The 17,063-nt window shown below is 38.2% G+C and overlaps 1 protein-coding gene across 4 annotated transcripts in view; it reads right to left on the bottom strand.

Annotated features, from left to right (window-relative positions):
• The window catches only part of MCTP1 (multiple C2 and transmembrane domain containing 1), a 231,233-nt gene that overhangs the window by 155,175 nt on the left and 58,995 nt on the right, over positions 1–17,063 (bottom strand). For all 4 annotated transcript variants that reach the window (XM_082074225.1, XM_082074226.1, XM_082074227.1 and 1 more), the window contains one exon: positions 15,367–15,481. In XM_082074225.1, the coding sequence (XP_081930351.1) occupies positions 15,367–15,481 (115 nt within the window). The remainder of the gene's footprint in view (positions 1–15,366; positions 15,482–17,063) is intronic.

Genomic DNA, 17,063 nt, shown 5'->3' with positions numbered 1-17,063 from the left:
ATAAGAGATGACTCCAGAATGGATGCTGTCAAGATCTTCCCACCAGAGGATCCTGAACCAGAACGGATGACCGGCTGGACTCTACGGAACCGGAGACCAGAGGGACAGCTCTGAAGCTCGACTGGTGGTAAATGCATCCTCACTTCCCATCTTTACTTTTACTCTCCCCGTTTCTTTTTATTTTTCTTTTTCTTACTCTCTATCGTGTGCCGCTTTACGGACAAATTAATAAAGTAACACTGTTTGATTGAATCATAACCCCTTGGCTTTTTGGTTGCCTTAATATTGCGCTCTGAGATCACACGTAAATGAACCACAATGAGTCCATCACCGAGAGGATCGTGACACAGGGTGTGTCAAATGCTAGTTCTACTTACAATATATATTGCAAAACCTCAGTGTTTGTGTTTCTGTGCTATGAAGGTAGAAATCCATTAAGCTCGCATTGATCCATCTCTACTTTAAAGCTGAGAACTCATTAAGTCCTCTTAGTTAAAAGCCCCACAGCCTTCACAGACCTCTCCCATTCCTTGAAGGGAGACCATCAAATTTTAAAGGTATATGTATAAAGAACAACAAGATTTAAAAAATAACAACCCAAAAACTAATAAGCCATGAGATCTTCCAGTAACACCTTCACTTAATTGGAGGGCGAAAGGAGAAGCAGAGGCCAAAACTTGGTTCTCTCTCAGTCCTGCTGAACCATATCAAGCCACCTCCATCACTGTTCTATGTCACAGGGTCCCAATTTTAACATATTTTATCATGGAATCACAGAATTTTTTGGGTTGAAGGGACCTTAAAGCTCATCCAGTCCAACCCCTGCCATGGGCAGGAACGTCTTCACCAGCTCAGGTTGCTCAGAGCCTTCTCCATACCCCATGTAACCAGGGATCCTTTTTCCTTCAGCAGAGGGCCAACATTTTCCCTAGTCTTCCTTTTAACACATACACACTTATAAAAGCTTTTCTTATTACCCTCGCAGTCCCTGGCCAGGTTTAGTTCTATCTGTCATAACAACAACATCAACTATTTTCACAAATATTATATGATTTCTATATATTAATTGTGCACTCCTATTAATATTAAACCATTAATAACATATAACGCATCTGTTACTATATTATTTAGATATATTATGTAATAATACAATAATATTTAATTTTAATCAACATCAAAAATTAGATTTATATATTTGAAAGAGAAAGTCCAGTTAACTTGTGGCCTTATTGTTAACAGTGATTACAAGTTCATTACACAAAACCAGAAAAAAAACCAGCCTCCAAGAACCTGGTATCTGTCATAGATTCTTCTTATTCAGGTCTCAGGCTTTTAATCTGTTTCCCTCTTATCGAGCCATACAAATGAATCTGGTGCACTAAGTTACAATTGTTTAACTATTTGTCTTAGATGTAGAAGTTAAGAACATCATTATGAGCTTTCACGCACTAGTTTAAAACCCTCTCTCAAAAAACCCCACAAATTGCGAGACATTGTCCTCCTTTTTGCACAGGGTGGCAGCCTCTCTTTTCCATCCGTCATCGCATCCATCGTTACATCAAGGTCTAACACGTCTCTCTCTGTGCAAACACCTCCTAACATGGATTTTGCTTTTCAAGTTCAGGGCACTGACTAGATCTCATAAGCAGACATAGAAGATGATTTTTAAAAAAATGCTGCAGAAATATTAAAAACGTTTATTTTGAATAAACTCCTTTTCAGAAGGAGCCAGAGCGGTGAAATGGAGTGGAAATATAGCAAAATAAAAGTTGGTCAAAATAATGATTAAATTTGTATTGCATTTATGTAATTTGTTCCCAAGGGTTCATAACAGTCTTTTCAACATTATTAGGCCACTTGTTGAACACTTTTTTTCCTTAATGAAATCCTATTTAATATAATGCAATAATGCAATAAACTGCTAACTGAACAAAATTCAAAGGTGAACGTATCCACAAGACCAAGTAATGAGTGTGAGACTGATTCCCTGTAACTGACGCTAATGAGACAGAAAGGATGAGACAAAAGTCCCCAGATTCCTCTGAAGAATTTATGCAGTTGTCTCAGTGTGAACAAAATAAAACTATCAGCATGTCTAGAAAACTTTGGATGAAAATCTACCTATACTGTCTGGTAACTGGACATTGAAATCCTCATGGAAAATTTTTAAATCTAAAAAATCCGAGAATACAATATAGATGAACAATACTGAAAAACAGCTGTTACTTCAGGTAGAGATGTTTTTATACTTCATATAACAAGAGGAAAAAAACCACATTTTGCAAGTTAGAAAGTACATATATTACAAAAGCTAAATAACTGATTGAATTAAAACCATTGCAGAATGGTCAAGCACATTTGTTTTTCCACCACTGCTGTTCACTCACAGTCTAATGTTTGAAACAGAACCGAAAGCCATATGCAACCCTGCTTTGAAAAGCTTTTGCATGGTTCAGATGCTCATCAATGCACAATTTAGATTCTAGTTTTGTTTTGTTTTTTTTTTTTTTAAGTTAAAAAGCTAACTTTCCCCCCTAGATCACCTGTTTTTCAGAACATTGAGAAAAAGGTTTCAAAAAGAAAAAGAAGCAAATCAGAGAAACTACCCTCTTCTCCCTGTGGCTATAATCATAGGGAAAAAGGCAAACAAACCAATTAATTCAGGTTTTCCCTGTAGTTAGTTATCACTGCTGCAAAGCAGACCACTTGGATGCAAAATGTTTCTTTTCCATCTACAGTGGTACAAAGGCTAAGCAGTAATTTTACAAAGGTTGCAGCCCCATCCAGTTCCTAATGTAAATAGTGAGTCCCTTTGGATTCATCACACACACACAGTAAATAACACAGTTAGGCCAATTTCATCCTGGCGGCTTGAAAAAATACAACCTTCAAATACCATCAGCTGTAAATTGCAGTAATTAAATGGGATTTGCTGCTGTACAGGATGTATGAGGAACACTGTGGGAATAAGAACAATGTCAAAAGCAGCAAATACCCAATAAAAATTGGCAAACAGAATTTTTCAGCACTGCTTCATTCAATCTACAAGTATTTGGAAATGAAGGAAACCAGTAGAGATGTACAATGACTTTAATGTCATAATTCATTAGAAGCTTAATTATTAATACAAACGTTTGTTCCGGATTGGTTGCATGAAGAGGTTTGACATCCAGCTCCTTCCCCTTCTCTCTGACTCCATCCAGTCACAGCCAAGAAAAAGTGGGGGATTTTTATGATCCAAACTACAATACAAAGCATCTCATAAAAAGAGATGGAAGAATATGTCTAATCTTTTACTCAGAATAGTAGGGAAACTACTTACCACCAATTATTGTATATTAATTAAAAAAATAGAAATATAATTAATATTATTTGTCCTTTACAAGAGCTGACAAGCCTTCTCATTGGTCTTCAGCAGCCTCCTGAACACCAGAATTAAACACTATAGCACTAAAAACTACAGCTTTTTCATAAATTATCCCACTTTCTGTCCTTCCATCCACCTACCAAGGAATTATCCATCCAATTTTCTGAAAAAGGACACTAAATAAACACTTCTGGAAAACTGATATCCTAAGAATGAAAACGCCAACTACAAATTCACAGTGAGCACACAGATTCTGCAGGATGCAGAGTTCTTCTACTCAAAAGTCAGCAGGGAATACAAAAACTTCAATTATTCAGTGCCTATTAAAAAAATATTGCTTATAACAATCACAGCTTTTTATCTTCTTCTTGAAGACTCACTCCTGCCACAAATAAGGCAGCTTTAGTAATTTATTTCAATGCAGCCCATGATAAGCATCTTTACTTAGTTTAGAAAATACTCATTTAAACAAACACTAATTATGCTTATGAAATCAAAAGAATGAAAAAACCTTACTGGCACAGGACATAATAGGCAAAAAGACAAATAGACTATTTACAATAGTCAGCCTAAATACGAGTGAGTATTTATATTTCATTTTGAACATGGCTGAATTCAGATTCATTTAAATAGGATTTAAGTGTGCTGTGGAAATGTCTTCCTTGCAGGTCAAATTGTTATTCTACTTAATATATTTTAATATAAACAGAATTACATCCCTTAATCAAAGGTAACACTGTCTGCACCACCCCTAAAACCTCAGGACTGGAATTGCAATCTTCCCAAGAATGCTTAAAATCTTCCTGAAATTGTTCAAAGCAACACCTTTTTTTTTTTTTTTTGTCAGGACAGCCAGCTTTTGCAAAATCAATCTGAGGTTTCACCTCTCCTGGGACAAACACACCTTTGTCTAAAAAGCAGAGATCACTGCTGGTCTTATGTTTTATACCTCTCAATTTTATAGAAAGAATCTTTTTGATATACACTTGCAACTGACACACACATGAGTTGCCCTTGTCCATGTACAATGCAGTCAATGACATTTTTCTCCGTTCCTCAGGGTAATGATTTACTACGCATATAATGTAAACTGAAATAAAAGCTGAATCTTAAAATGTAAAATAAAAACGCCGAGTAAAGCAAAAATAGAAGCCTTAGCATATATTTGGCACAATAAAAAAGGCAAAATGTATATTTAGTAACCTGGTTGAAGCTGATACTCACTGCATATGCAATCTTAGTTAAAGTCGCATGAAGGAAAACCTACACTACTAAGAAACATTCATGGAAACATACTATGTGAATCTCACATTAAAATAATATTTTAATTTATGAGCTAGGAAATCTTAAGGCCGTTATTTCCATATTTGCATATGGCAATCTGGAAAAAATGGACACAGTAGTATTACGCTGACAAAACATGACTTTCTATTTTTTTAATGACCAGACACAGAGGTGTTTGATGCCACCTATTGACTTTGAATTAACTTTCTACCTTATTCTGGTGATGACAAAGTTCTCCTGCTTTACCTCCACAACTTCTTAGCTAGAGCAATAATATGATCCAAAGCTTCAGTGAGATGTTTATGACTTGTGAAGACTTACTCGGTGGTCACCTACATTCGTAAAATGATCCAGAGATGTATGCTCAAACATACATGCTTTTTCCCCTCTTATAAATATTCTAATTTTCTTTGAGAATGAAAGCCATTAAAATGGTATGAAAGCTCAGCCTCTAGAAAGAGAAGCAGCCAACACTTACATCTGTAATGTGCAATGTTTGCACAATGCTCCGCATGTCTAGCAAAGGGAAAATCCATTTAGCTACACAACACATTGTCATGTGAAGTTAAAGTGAATAATAAACATATTGCTACAACACTTAAAGAATAAGAATCATGGCAATCATAGACTCATAGAATCATTTTGGTTGAAAAAGACCCTCCAGATCATTGAGTCTGACTATAACCTAACTCTAGCACTAAGCCATGTCCCTAAGAACCTCGTCTAAACACCCTTTAAACCCCTCCAGGGATGGTGACTCCACCGCAATTAAACTGAAAGGCAAATGCATTTGAGATTCATTATTAAATAAAGGTATTTGCTGAACAAGCAATTCCCTCGTGCATTTATCATTGAGGAGAGAAAGAGAAGACATGGTTTTATTCTTAGTACTAGTCTTTAACAAGAAATAACAATTTCTAAGTACAGGGTGGGGAAACAACCAATCAACCAACCAAAACGAACACCACAGACACACACACGCAAACAAACAAAAACCCCAAACAAACAAACAAACCAACCAACCCAACTCAATCCAACCCAACCCAAACCAAACAAAAAACCACAAAAACTCAATAGCTATATCCAAAAAAAGCTGATCCCTAGTGTTTTTTACTAGAATCTGAAAACATATTTTGATTATTTTTATCTTTTTTGGAAGTAACAAAAATGGAATAATAACTATAGTTTTATACTTTGGGGAAAAATCACTCCAACTTATGCCCCTACACTACAACAATCTGCAATGAAGAACTTGAAGTAGTACTAGGCCATGTCATGGGTGTTTTGGACGAAGTGTATTGGTCAACAAAGAGGCAAACAACGTGACTCACATGTCAATAAAGCCTTCAGGGATTGGAATAATGGTAACACAATAAGAAACCTCAACTTGTGTCCCATAAGCATGTCCTGCTGCTCTCATAGGGAACATTTTGCCCCACAACAGAAATTTAGGCTGCTCTATAACAGACTGTCCTCAAACTCAGCTCTTCCTTCCTTCCTTCTCAGTCTTGTGCCACTCAGCTCACACCAAAGGCTCCACATCATGACACTGTTATGAGAAATGCGGCTTTTCTGCTGATGAAATGATGTTTCTCACGCTTCCTCATCTGTCTGTATCTGCCCGTTGTGCATTTCTACATGTTCAGATCAAGATCACCCGGGGATAGATTGTGACTCTGATCCACTTTCCTGTTTGGGACACAGTTACAAGTACACGAAAAAATACAAGCCTACCAGGAGCTTTATATAATTTCAGAAAAACAAAACAAAATGAAATAAAACAAAACAAAAACCAACCAACCAACCAAACCCCAAACCAAAACCAAACAAAAAATCCTACAAAAAACCACCACCGCCAAAACACACACAAAAAAGTGCAGTTAGAGCCATTTCACAGAGAAACATAGCAGTTTGGTTTTCCTGGGCTGAAGTCAAATTCTGAGCACGGTCAAAGCTGAAATAATTTTCAGATGGAGAATAATGACCTCTGGATTCTTACAGTCACAAGACCTCACAGGAGAAGACACACCAGAGATAGAAACAACCTCAGCAGTGCAAAGTTTCAACTCATCTAATTTTTCTGTTAGGTCTTAATGACAGATTTCTACTGCTCTTAGCCAAAGGTTCATTTGCCATTATTGCTGCCTTTTGCGTTATACATAGCTTAACTTAGACGTCAACATTCTTTCTCCAAAGTCTGTATTATAAGAAAATAACAGTATCAATAACAGAAAGCAATCAGAAATGGAATATCTGCAGTAGAATTATTAGCCTCTCCTATTGGTAAAAGTCTAATTTCTTAGTACAGTGAGAGTTACCAACAATATGACTGTAGCAAATCAGCTAGAAATCCATAGAGAAAACAAACATCACCAGAATCAAGATACAGTGTTCTGACTGAAAAATCAATTAATTTCTTGCCCCTGATACAAAGTTAATACTGCCAATCAAACTAGTTTTCTATGAAATGAAAAATGAAAACAATGAAAAATAACTACTCCGCTAATGATTTTGCCTTGTTTTATTTCCTAAACACTTTGCAAGGATATCACTGGAGAAATCAGTCCAAAAAGACTGCAGAAGCTAGGATTAGTGAACCACAATCTTTTATTTTAAAAAGGTCTTCTTGAACATAAAGGGGAAGGGATATTTTGCAATTAGAAATGCCAGTCATGAAAGTGTAGATAATGAAAAGTGTAACTAGGTGGCAGACTGAGAAAATACAAGATCTTCACTTTGTATGGCTCATGGCATCTCCAGTGAAATTACATATACTACATAGTTCAAAATACTGCTTTGGATAGAACTGAAGCATTGAAACAGGAGCGTAGGAAGGGAAAGATACAGAGGGAAAATATGATTGGGTTATGTGAGAGGATTTTTGTCTCATTCACCCTTCTGCAATGGGCAATTCTGAAAATTCCTGTTTTTGCCTTTAATTACAACAGTATTCACTAAGTAATCAGCGAAATGACTCTGTAATTAAGAGTGTCAACAATGTGATTGTGGTAGTGCCATCGAACGGTACATTGTTCGAAAAGTTTTACGAAGAGATTTAGGCATCACCTTTGCTCTTTCTCATACTGCATCATGAGATCAGCTGGATGGACAGACAAGACCCATAATGCCTTAAAACAGGGGAAAAAAGAATCCCTGACTTCACACACTGGAGAAAAGATTTTCGGAGAGCTAGACTCTGAATTTCAAGTTACATTATACTTTAAGTTATATTATAGAATCATAGAATAGTTTGGATTGACGATTTATGAGGGCTTACTGAGAGTTTCTCTAGCTTCTGTTCTTAATTGCAAAACTCAACCCCTCAAACAGCATTTGTCCCAAAAAGGTATGGATAATTTTATTATGTCCTTCCTCTTGCATTTTTATAGGATTCAAATATATTTTACAGACTATTTTATACAGGTGGCTGTTACAGGAGAGTAAATTCTGGCCCACTCAGACTGATGAAGATTCCACCACCAGCTTCAACAGAACAGAAATAAATTAAGTAATCATAAAATCTAGAGTGTACCTGAAACGCTCAGGAAGCCTGATGTTTAAAATGGCTTATGATTTCTGAACCTACAATAAACCTGTTTAGCTCACAATTCAATATATCTGCCATCTCTGCTCCATATGAATTTTCCCAGTGTACTGCAAATTGACATTTTCAACTTCAGGTGCCTGAATGCAACTAATCAAAAAATGTTTGGAAAAAAAATAATTAGTGATTTTCACATTTCTTATATTTTTTCAATATTCTCTCACTCCTATCAATAATAATTTCTGCATATGGTCCAGAAATGAATCACCATTTGGAGAATTATTATTGTTGAGGGTTTTTTATTAATTTTTTAAATTAAATTATTCACTAAATTAAACAGGCTGTACACCACAGACCTAGGTTCTTGCTGAAAGTACCCTCCAGCTCCCCAAAACACTGCCTTTTATTTGAGTGCCTGAATAGCGGGGCTGTGAGGAGGTTGGTAAAGGGTACGAGATGCTGATGCAGGTGCTTGAAAAATGCCCGAACCTGCCGGTTTGTGCGGGGGGTGTCCCAGCGCTGACAGCAGCTTCTGCCACGGGGAACTCACAGCAACTGCTGCTCCCTCCAGAGCTGCCAGGACCGAGTTAATTCTGGAATTCCTGTAGAAACGTTCACTTCAAAATGCCAAGGCCGCCTTCTCAAATTATTTAACAGTCCCACAATTTACTTGAGAGCAGAGTCCCCCTTAAAGGCTTAGGAAAGGGCATCTAGCCACCCTCTTAGGAGGCTGCCATGCAGTTTCCTCAGGTGTTTCCTTTCCCTTGGGATGGAGAAATGAGGACAAAAACCCCCGAGGGCCACAGTGTGTTACAAGAAACACAACAGATCAGATGTCTATCAAAACACAAGGGAGAACAAGAGTTCAGCGGGGTGCAAGTGATGGACTGACTTTTTCACAGCTCCTCTTGCAAAGGGGAGAAGCTGTTCCCTCTGAAGTTCTCAAGGGCACAGTGGGTACCACCCACAGGTGAGAACTTCCCCATGCACCTAAGAATTCCTGGCTATGATAGAAACAGAAAGACAACAGAAGAAAACACTGCCTGTAGACCAAATACGAGCTGTTTGCTGGATGGAGAGGTGGAGGTGCGAGGGACCTGGTGGTGAAAGCAGCTACTGCTTCATGCTGGGAACAGAAGAAACCAGAGCAACAGATCTCTTCTCTCTGGTGACCAATGACAGAACCCCAGGGAATGGTAGGAAGATCATACAATCCCAGAATCCCAGAATGTGAGGGGTTGGAAGGGACCTGGAAAGCTCATCCAGCCCAATCCCCCCATGGAGCAGGAACACCCAGATGAGGTTACACAGGAAGGTGTCCAGGCGGGTTGGAATGTCTGCAGAGAAGGAGACTCCACAACCCCCCTGGGCAGCCTGGGCCAGGCTCTGACACCCTCACCTGGAACAAGTTTCTTCTCATCTTTAAGTGGAACCTCCTGTGTTCCAGTTTGCACCCATTGCCCCTTGTCCTGTCCCTGGTTGTCACCAGAAGAGCCTGGCTCCATCCTCCTGACACTCCCCCTTTCCATATTGATCCCCAGGAATGAGTCCCCCCTCAGTGTCCTCTTGTCCAGCTCCAGAGCCCCAGCTCCCTCAGCCTTTCCTCCCACGGGAGATGCTCCACTCCCTGCAGCATCTTGGTGGCTGCGCTGGACTCTCTCCAGCAGTTCCCTGTCCTGCTGGAACTGAGGGGCCACAACTGGACACAAGATTCCAGGTGTGGTCTCCCCAGGGCAGAGCAGAGGGGCAGGAGAACCTCTCTGACCTACTGACCACCCCCTTCTAACCCACCCCAGGATGCCAGGGGAGGGTCAGTTGGACATGAGGAGAAGATTCTTCACCCAGAGGTGCTGGACACTGAACAGGCTCCCCAGGGAGGTGTGACGACCCCAACCTGACAGTGTTCAAGAAGAGACTGGACAATGTCCTCATACACATGGTGTCACTGTGAGGTTGTCATTGCAGGGACAGGAGTTGGAACCAATGATCCTGTGGGTCCTTCCAACTCAGGAGTCTGTCATTGAGCTCATCTCCAAAGGACTTTGGCACCTTCTGCAAAGGGACTTGCTCGGATGCACAAACCTGCCATAGCGCACTACAAGAGTGTGCAAACAACCCCCTTCCCTTTTTGCTCTTCCACGTCAAAACAGGACAACTACGCCCTGTGACCATCACGTGTGAGTCACTGCCACCAAGACCTTGCGTGAGACCTGGTCAGGAGAACACACCGCTGGTGTCCTCCAGAGCTGCAGGAGACCAGGCTGCAAGAACCCACCCCAGCGAGCAGAACCGCAGCAGCCCTGCCCCGGCGGAGCCCAAGGGAAAGGGAGAAGTATTTTCCTGGTCTACGTTTTACACTGGTCAGCGCTGATCTGTAGCTGGTGACAATTAGAATGGAATCCAGTGTCACAAACCTCGTTAACCAAAGCTGACCTATCTCTGCAGGAAAAAAAAAAAGAGACAAAACTCCAGTAGTCTCTTTCTGAACCTCAGGCATCTTTACTCAAACACACACAAAAAAGTGCTGCTTACCTAATGAGCATGTACCTTTAAATAAAACATTCTGTAAAAGGTTTTGCACACTATGAATGCTGGCACGCTTATCTACATATATTTACATTAATTCCAGAGCAACAAGCATGCCAAGCTGCCATTTCTTGTTTTAGCATCTTATCCTTTCTATCTCTGTAATAAGGAAACTCAACATTTTAAAATCAGTTCTGCCAGACATTCGTATCCCCAGGAGTTCTTTAAAATAACTAGGTGTATTTTTAACTTAGATAAAACTTAATATAACCCTTCTGAAACACCTTCATATACGCTAACATTCTTGCCCATTCTGATTTAAACTAAATATAAACCCTTTGATTTGCATCCAAAAACTAGTGATATCTGATTTCCTTTCTATTAAAGAACATTCAAATTCTATAGCTCCTTAATGTGCTAAAATAAAAATATAATTAAAGGCTACTTTGAGGAATGTTCACAATTAGTACCATGAAAATACTGATTCAAGAGGATCTTTGAAAATAATTTAGCATCTGGCTACCTGTTATAGCACGACTAACATTTCCCTTTGGTTATTGCCTTGTGACTATTTGCCACATTCAGAGGAGGTGCAAACACTACACTAGAGATTTAAGATTGATTTATGCCAATAATCCTCCTGTCTGTCCTCTCCAGGAAACAGAACAGGGGTATGTTCCGATCATTTTCAACTCTGTGACAGACATAACAATATTTTGCAATAAGTAAAATTGTTCCATAATCCTGGTCCACCTGAATCATAAGGATGAATTTTTCTATCTCTAAACTATGCTGCATACATTATATCTTAATCAGTATCTTACGTCACTGCAACCCACAGTTCAAACGTAAAAAACCTGCTCTGCAGTTAGGTTAAAATGAAGTCTTTTGAATATTTTAAATCTGTGGCCTTATACACAGGTTTGCTTTTAATATTGTATCATTGTGCAAAATTAGGAGCATCTTAAAGGGTTACTTAACCGTCCTACTTGTTATCCCATCAGCACTTACTTTGCTTCTAGATTCTGAAAGTGTAGATGTTATGCAGAGTTATTTGGCCGACAAAATATAAAGTCTAAGTGTATGTTCTTGCACTACTGCAGTTCTTCAGATTCTCCTGGTTTGGAGTCACGTCTCCCAATTATTCTCAATTTAAGCAGCTAGTTTCTCACTGATTTGAATATTTCACATCAGAAACAGTAAATTTATAAAATCAAAATGCAATCTTTGCACTGCACAAGGGCACAAATTGCACTTTTTCTGGTTTAATTCTTGCCTTCTTTGGCTGCAGGTTTCAGCCACTTAGGGATCAATTCCTCAGCTGTGGCTACAAAGACAGATTCTCTAGTCTTAGGAACAATTGCTGAACTGTCTTCTGCAGAGAGATCTGGCGATTTCATCCATTTAGAGGTCAAGGCCTCAGAAAATGACAAACATCTGTCTTCAGGAATGGAAAGGTTCCTGTAAGATTCAACGCAGAAAATACCCTATTTCTGATAAACATGGGGAAAAAAAAGAAAGGAAAAAAAAAGAAAAAAATCAAAACCAAACAAAAATCCCCCAAACAAATAAACAAACAACAGCAACAGAAACACAAACAAAAACAACCCCTAAAGAAAACAACAAACAACAAAGAAAACCAACTAAACAAACAAACCACGTTTCACTTATGCTCAGAGAAAGTATTTTCCTTGTGGTATTTTACAAGATCTGATCAATCTTCCTGCATTTTGTAAAATAAACCAATTTCTGTATTTTAAAGCCAGAGGGGATCAAATTCATCCTGTGTCTAGTTTGGGTTTTGACATAACACAAACCATAAGGCTTCTTGGGAATAACCTGTGCTACTTACTTCCCAGCTTTGTCTACAGTGAAGAGCAAACCAGCATCGCACATTTCCCAAAAAGCACAAAAGGGAGTGGATTCCAGGCTCCAGTGCGGTAAGAGAAGACTGTGAGGAATACATATTTAAAACCTGCTAAAAAATATTTGTATATGTTTCTTTTGACTAAAGGGAATGGTAGAAAACCAACGACTGAGATGCAATTCCCCTTTTCACCAATTGTGCTGTAACGTTTCACTTGGCATCTCAAAATAAGTCTCTCTTAAAGCAAAAATGGATCAAGCACAAGGGCTGGTTGGTTCACTGGTTGCTTGCCTGTTGGTTTTAAAACAGCATTTAAGATATTTCAAAACATCTACAAAAGCATGTTACCAATATGAAGTAGCCACATAAGCTCTACATGCAAGAAGTCAGAGAATAACAACAAATCAGAGGGGTTGTTTTACCCTAAAAATCTTAACTTGGAAATGCACATGATATTACATAAACACTGTAGATGACAAAAAGCAAATGAGAAATCAAAACTGAAAAGAAAAGCATACAGATGTAGGGTATAAGGTTAATCTGCTAATATCACAAGCATACCAGATCCAACGTTGCGCAGTTTTTCCCAAATCTCATGAGAAACAGGCTTGGAAAACGAATTTTGAAATCTAGCTAAATATATGGTTTACTTTCTGATGTGCTTGAATAAAGCAGATTTTATAAACTGCAAAAATCCCCAGGATTTTTGCAGAAGCAAAAATGAAACTGTCTGATCACACAGCTGGAAGGAAAGCTGGATCTGACTGACGACAGCATTTCTTGTGAAAATGAGAAGTTAAATTGAATAGTTACATTTCCTCCTGTCACATTGCACATACCAAAGCATAAATATTGCCTGCTATAAAGAAGGATTATTGTCAAGCTTTTGGGAAGGCAACAGCAGGTCGTCTCATGAGGAACATTCTGTTCCCCTTTTGTTGTGACTATCAGTGGTGTTATTTATCAATTAATAGTCATAATTAATGCTGGCACTGCTAGCCACATGCATGTAGCTTCAATCTTTCCCCTTTATTTCTGAGATTGTTGTGGTGTCTCTTGTTATAAATTTGGGGAAGACAAAGTGTGCAGAACACTCACGACTTGAGAATTCAACTTTGCCTTCCAAGACTGCAACATGTTCAGCAGCAGGTTTCTAAAGATACGTGACACTGCAGCTCAGAAATCAAAGAACAAGAAGCTAAAATTAAAATGTAATTATTTTCCACCATGTAGTTCAAGTATTCTTTCAGAGAGAAATTCACAGCACTTGGAGAAAATTCAATTTTGGGGCTTTAAGCAGAGGATTTGGAGAAGGTTTTGGAGGAGCGAAGAGTCACAGACTTAGAGCCTGAGACTGCTCTGAGACAATCCTGGGACAAATCTTTCAAACTCTGGTTTTAATATCTAACATATCTGTCTTAGTAGCTCTGTGTAAGAATATATATCAAAATGCTAATGTCCTCTAATGTCCTCCCAGACACCAAGAATTTGGAGCGAAGATCTCCAGGGTCAGATGTGTTTTCTTGCATTTCAATGTTCTTTGTGAGCTTTTCTTCCATGAACTCACTGAATCTCCTCTTGTGTCCACTAAAATCTCCACTAAGAATTGAGTTTTACATGTCCAGTTTCCTACTGAAACACCTGTACCATGGGTAAAAAAAAATACATATTTTCTCCTTACATACAAATAATCACACATTCACATTTTTTTTTAAATTTATAAATAATCTTAATGATGCATATAACTGAATTACAACATATAATTCAGAAGCTGGACAAGTATCTCTAGCTTGTGGTGCATAAACCTTTGAGCATCTATTTTTAACGAATGTCATACAAAGCTTGATAGAATATCAGTATATTTAGGGGAAGAAAATACGTAAAAGCTTATTCTTGCAACAATAAGTGTATTAAAATTTCAGTTTCAGTCACATAAATTTCAGTGCAGTAATTTCCTAAGAAGCTAAAGAGCCTTCTCAGTTTCTGTTACCGTATTTGAGATCCAAAATCAGTCAGGTAACTCCATCAGGTAAGCATGGAAAGGTCCTGTGCAATACTATTTTTACAGTTAAATTTCTACTGTGTACAGCTTTTTCTCTCTCACAAGGAACCTATTACTGGAAATCCAAAATAGATTGTTATTCAGATTCATCATGCCCACATTGCTGTTCAGGAAGTGGATTATTGACTTATCTAATTTTAAATATGAGCTGCAGTTGCGTGTGGAGTCACTGAGTCAGCCCATTGTGTTCCTGTGGGTGAAAATACCTTTTAGGAATCCTTTCCACGTCCAAACCAGGTGTGTGCTACATGTCAGAGCAGAATGTAAAACGCCAATATGTGGCCAATAGGTAAAGCCTGGACACATCTAATAGAGGAGTTTTTACTGCTATCGTATTTAAATGCAACTCTGGTATTTATCCCTCAACCAGTCAAGGAATAAAATAAAAAGAACCACAGCAATTGTGTGAGCAAGAAAGCCTGAATCTTCATGGATAAAGCAAATCTATCATACCTTCCTCAGTTTGAAACGTTCCAAAAAAGGAGGAAAACTAGCTAGCAGAAAAATTAAACCAATACTATCTAAATCTTATTTCTCCTCCCGTGTGCATTTAGTTGGCCCTAGCTCCTTTTCCTTCATGCTTTTGAGTCAAACAACCTCTAGGTGATTTTAAGCAGAGTTTAACTAACATATTTACAATTCATACCTTAGTTGTAACTTATACTCTCATATAAATTCACCCAGTCAACCTGTAACTTCCACAACATCATGCTCACCTCCACGGTCCCGGGCTGCCAAATTCTGTCCTCTTTTTAGTGTAATGTCCAGCTGGTACATTCCGGGGTCCCCAGAGGGAAAATCTGCATTACTCTTTCCAAGCACCTTTATTCTCTGGAGGGGAAAAAAAGAAATACAATAGCTAACATTATTTAAAGTTTTGTGTAAGGTATTATTTTCTCTGATATCACTATCCTGTTGAACTGCAACAAAGCTGTATCGCATTCCCCGACCTTAGAGTAGTTTTGTTTTTGTTGTTCGTTTATTTTTTATAAAAAGAAGGTTAACGTCTCAATGGTTAAATTTATAAATTAAAAAGGTGGTTGAAAAAAAACAATTCTTTGACCGCTGCCCTTAGTATGGCAACCTCAATTTTTAATTACATTCACATACACTACTGGCCCACTAGAGCAGAATAAGTAAGAACAGACCCAAACCTTCCAGCACTATTCGGACTAGTCATTACCAGTACCCTCAAATCCTGTATTTATTCAAAAGTGATAAGCTAAGCATTGAATAAAAATATGTGAGTTATGATTTTGACAGCTACTGCAGTATTTTGCAAGATATGTATTTGTTTTTCCACAGAGTTATGGGGGAAACTGCAGGGGCAAAAGGAAACCATAACGACATTAAATGCAGATGTAGGTCTTAATTTCTAACACATGCCTTCTTAGCCTGCCTGTATGCCAGGGAAAAGATAAGATTCTTAAAGTAGTTATTGGTATAAATTATATAATAAAAAGATAAAAAATAGAATAAAATAAAGGAAGTCAGAATAAAAGGAGCTCTCTGGACAGCATGAATAGTAACCACACTTCTGTCCCCAATGACAAAGGATAGAAATTATATTTCTGAATATGTATAAGCTTTTGCAAAATAGTTTTTAATCTACCTCTCTATAAGAGCATCTAATTACAGTGTATGCTTGGCACATCACATTTAATTTTAAGACTAGAACAACTGTATCTATTATACATTCACAGGACACACAGGAGCTTCATATATTATACACACGGAGCACCACTGTTACATATTCTCATACTGGCAGCTAAATCTTTTAAGACCAGTGCTATTAATATTTTATTATGCGATTAAGGGTCTCCTGCAAGGAAAAAAAAAGCAGCATGATAGCAAAATCTCAGAGAGCATGTGTGCTAAGCACTACACCGCCTCAACAACAAACTTCTGCTGTTTATCTTCCTACCACCCCCCTTTTCTTTTTAAAGTAGTAATAAATCCAAAGCATGAAGGAAGGCACAAAATAAATGCATTTTAACATATGGTTTACTCTTGTTATTCCAGAGTCAGGATGCTGAGCCCTGGCACATCGACCTTTGTTGCGACACGTCACATAGTGACATCTCAGCAGTGAAACTGTCCAAAACTACTGCAATTCAGAGAAAATGGGTAAATGAGCTCTGATTTGGCAGGGGGGATGTTGTTCCTGAAATCTCTCAATGTTTGTCTTCTAATTTTGTCTTCATAAAGGAACCGCTGAAGTGTACCTGGAGCTACCAAAAGACCTTGCAAGACTCTTGCAGAAGGCACCCATCACTTTATTTTAAATGACTAACATCTCATTCACCATCTCTTTTTCTTTTTTTTTCTTTCTTTTTCCTTATTTAAAAAAAAAAAAATGCACTGACTGCAGAAGGATATGAGGTTGACAACGATGAATTTCTGTTCCACCTCT

Source organism: Streptopelia decaocto (genome assembly GCF_964273445.1).
Source record: "Streptopelia decaocto genome assembly, chromosome: Z".
In the NCBI taxonomy this organism is placed as follows: domain Eukaryota; kingdom Metazoa; phylum Chordata; class Aves; order Columbiformes; family Columbidae; genus Streptopelia; species Streptopelia decaocto.
Note: the sequence above shows the minus strand (reverse complement) of the source record. Positions and strands in the feature narration are given on the sequence as shown.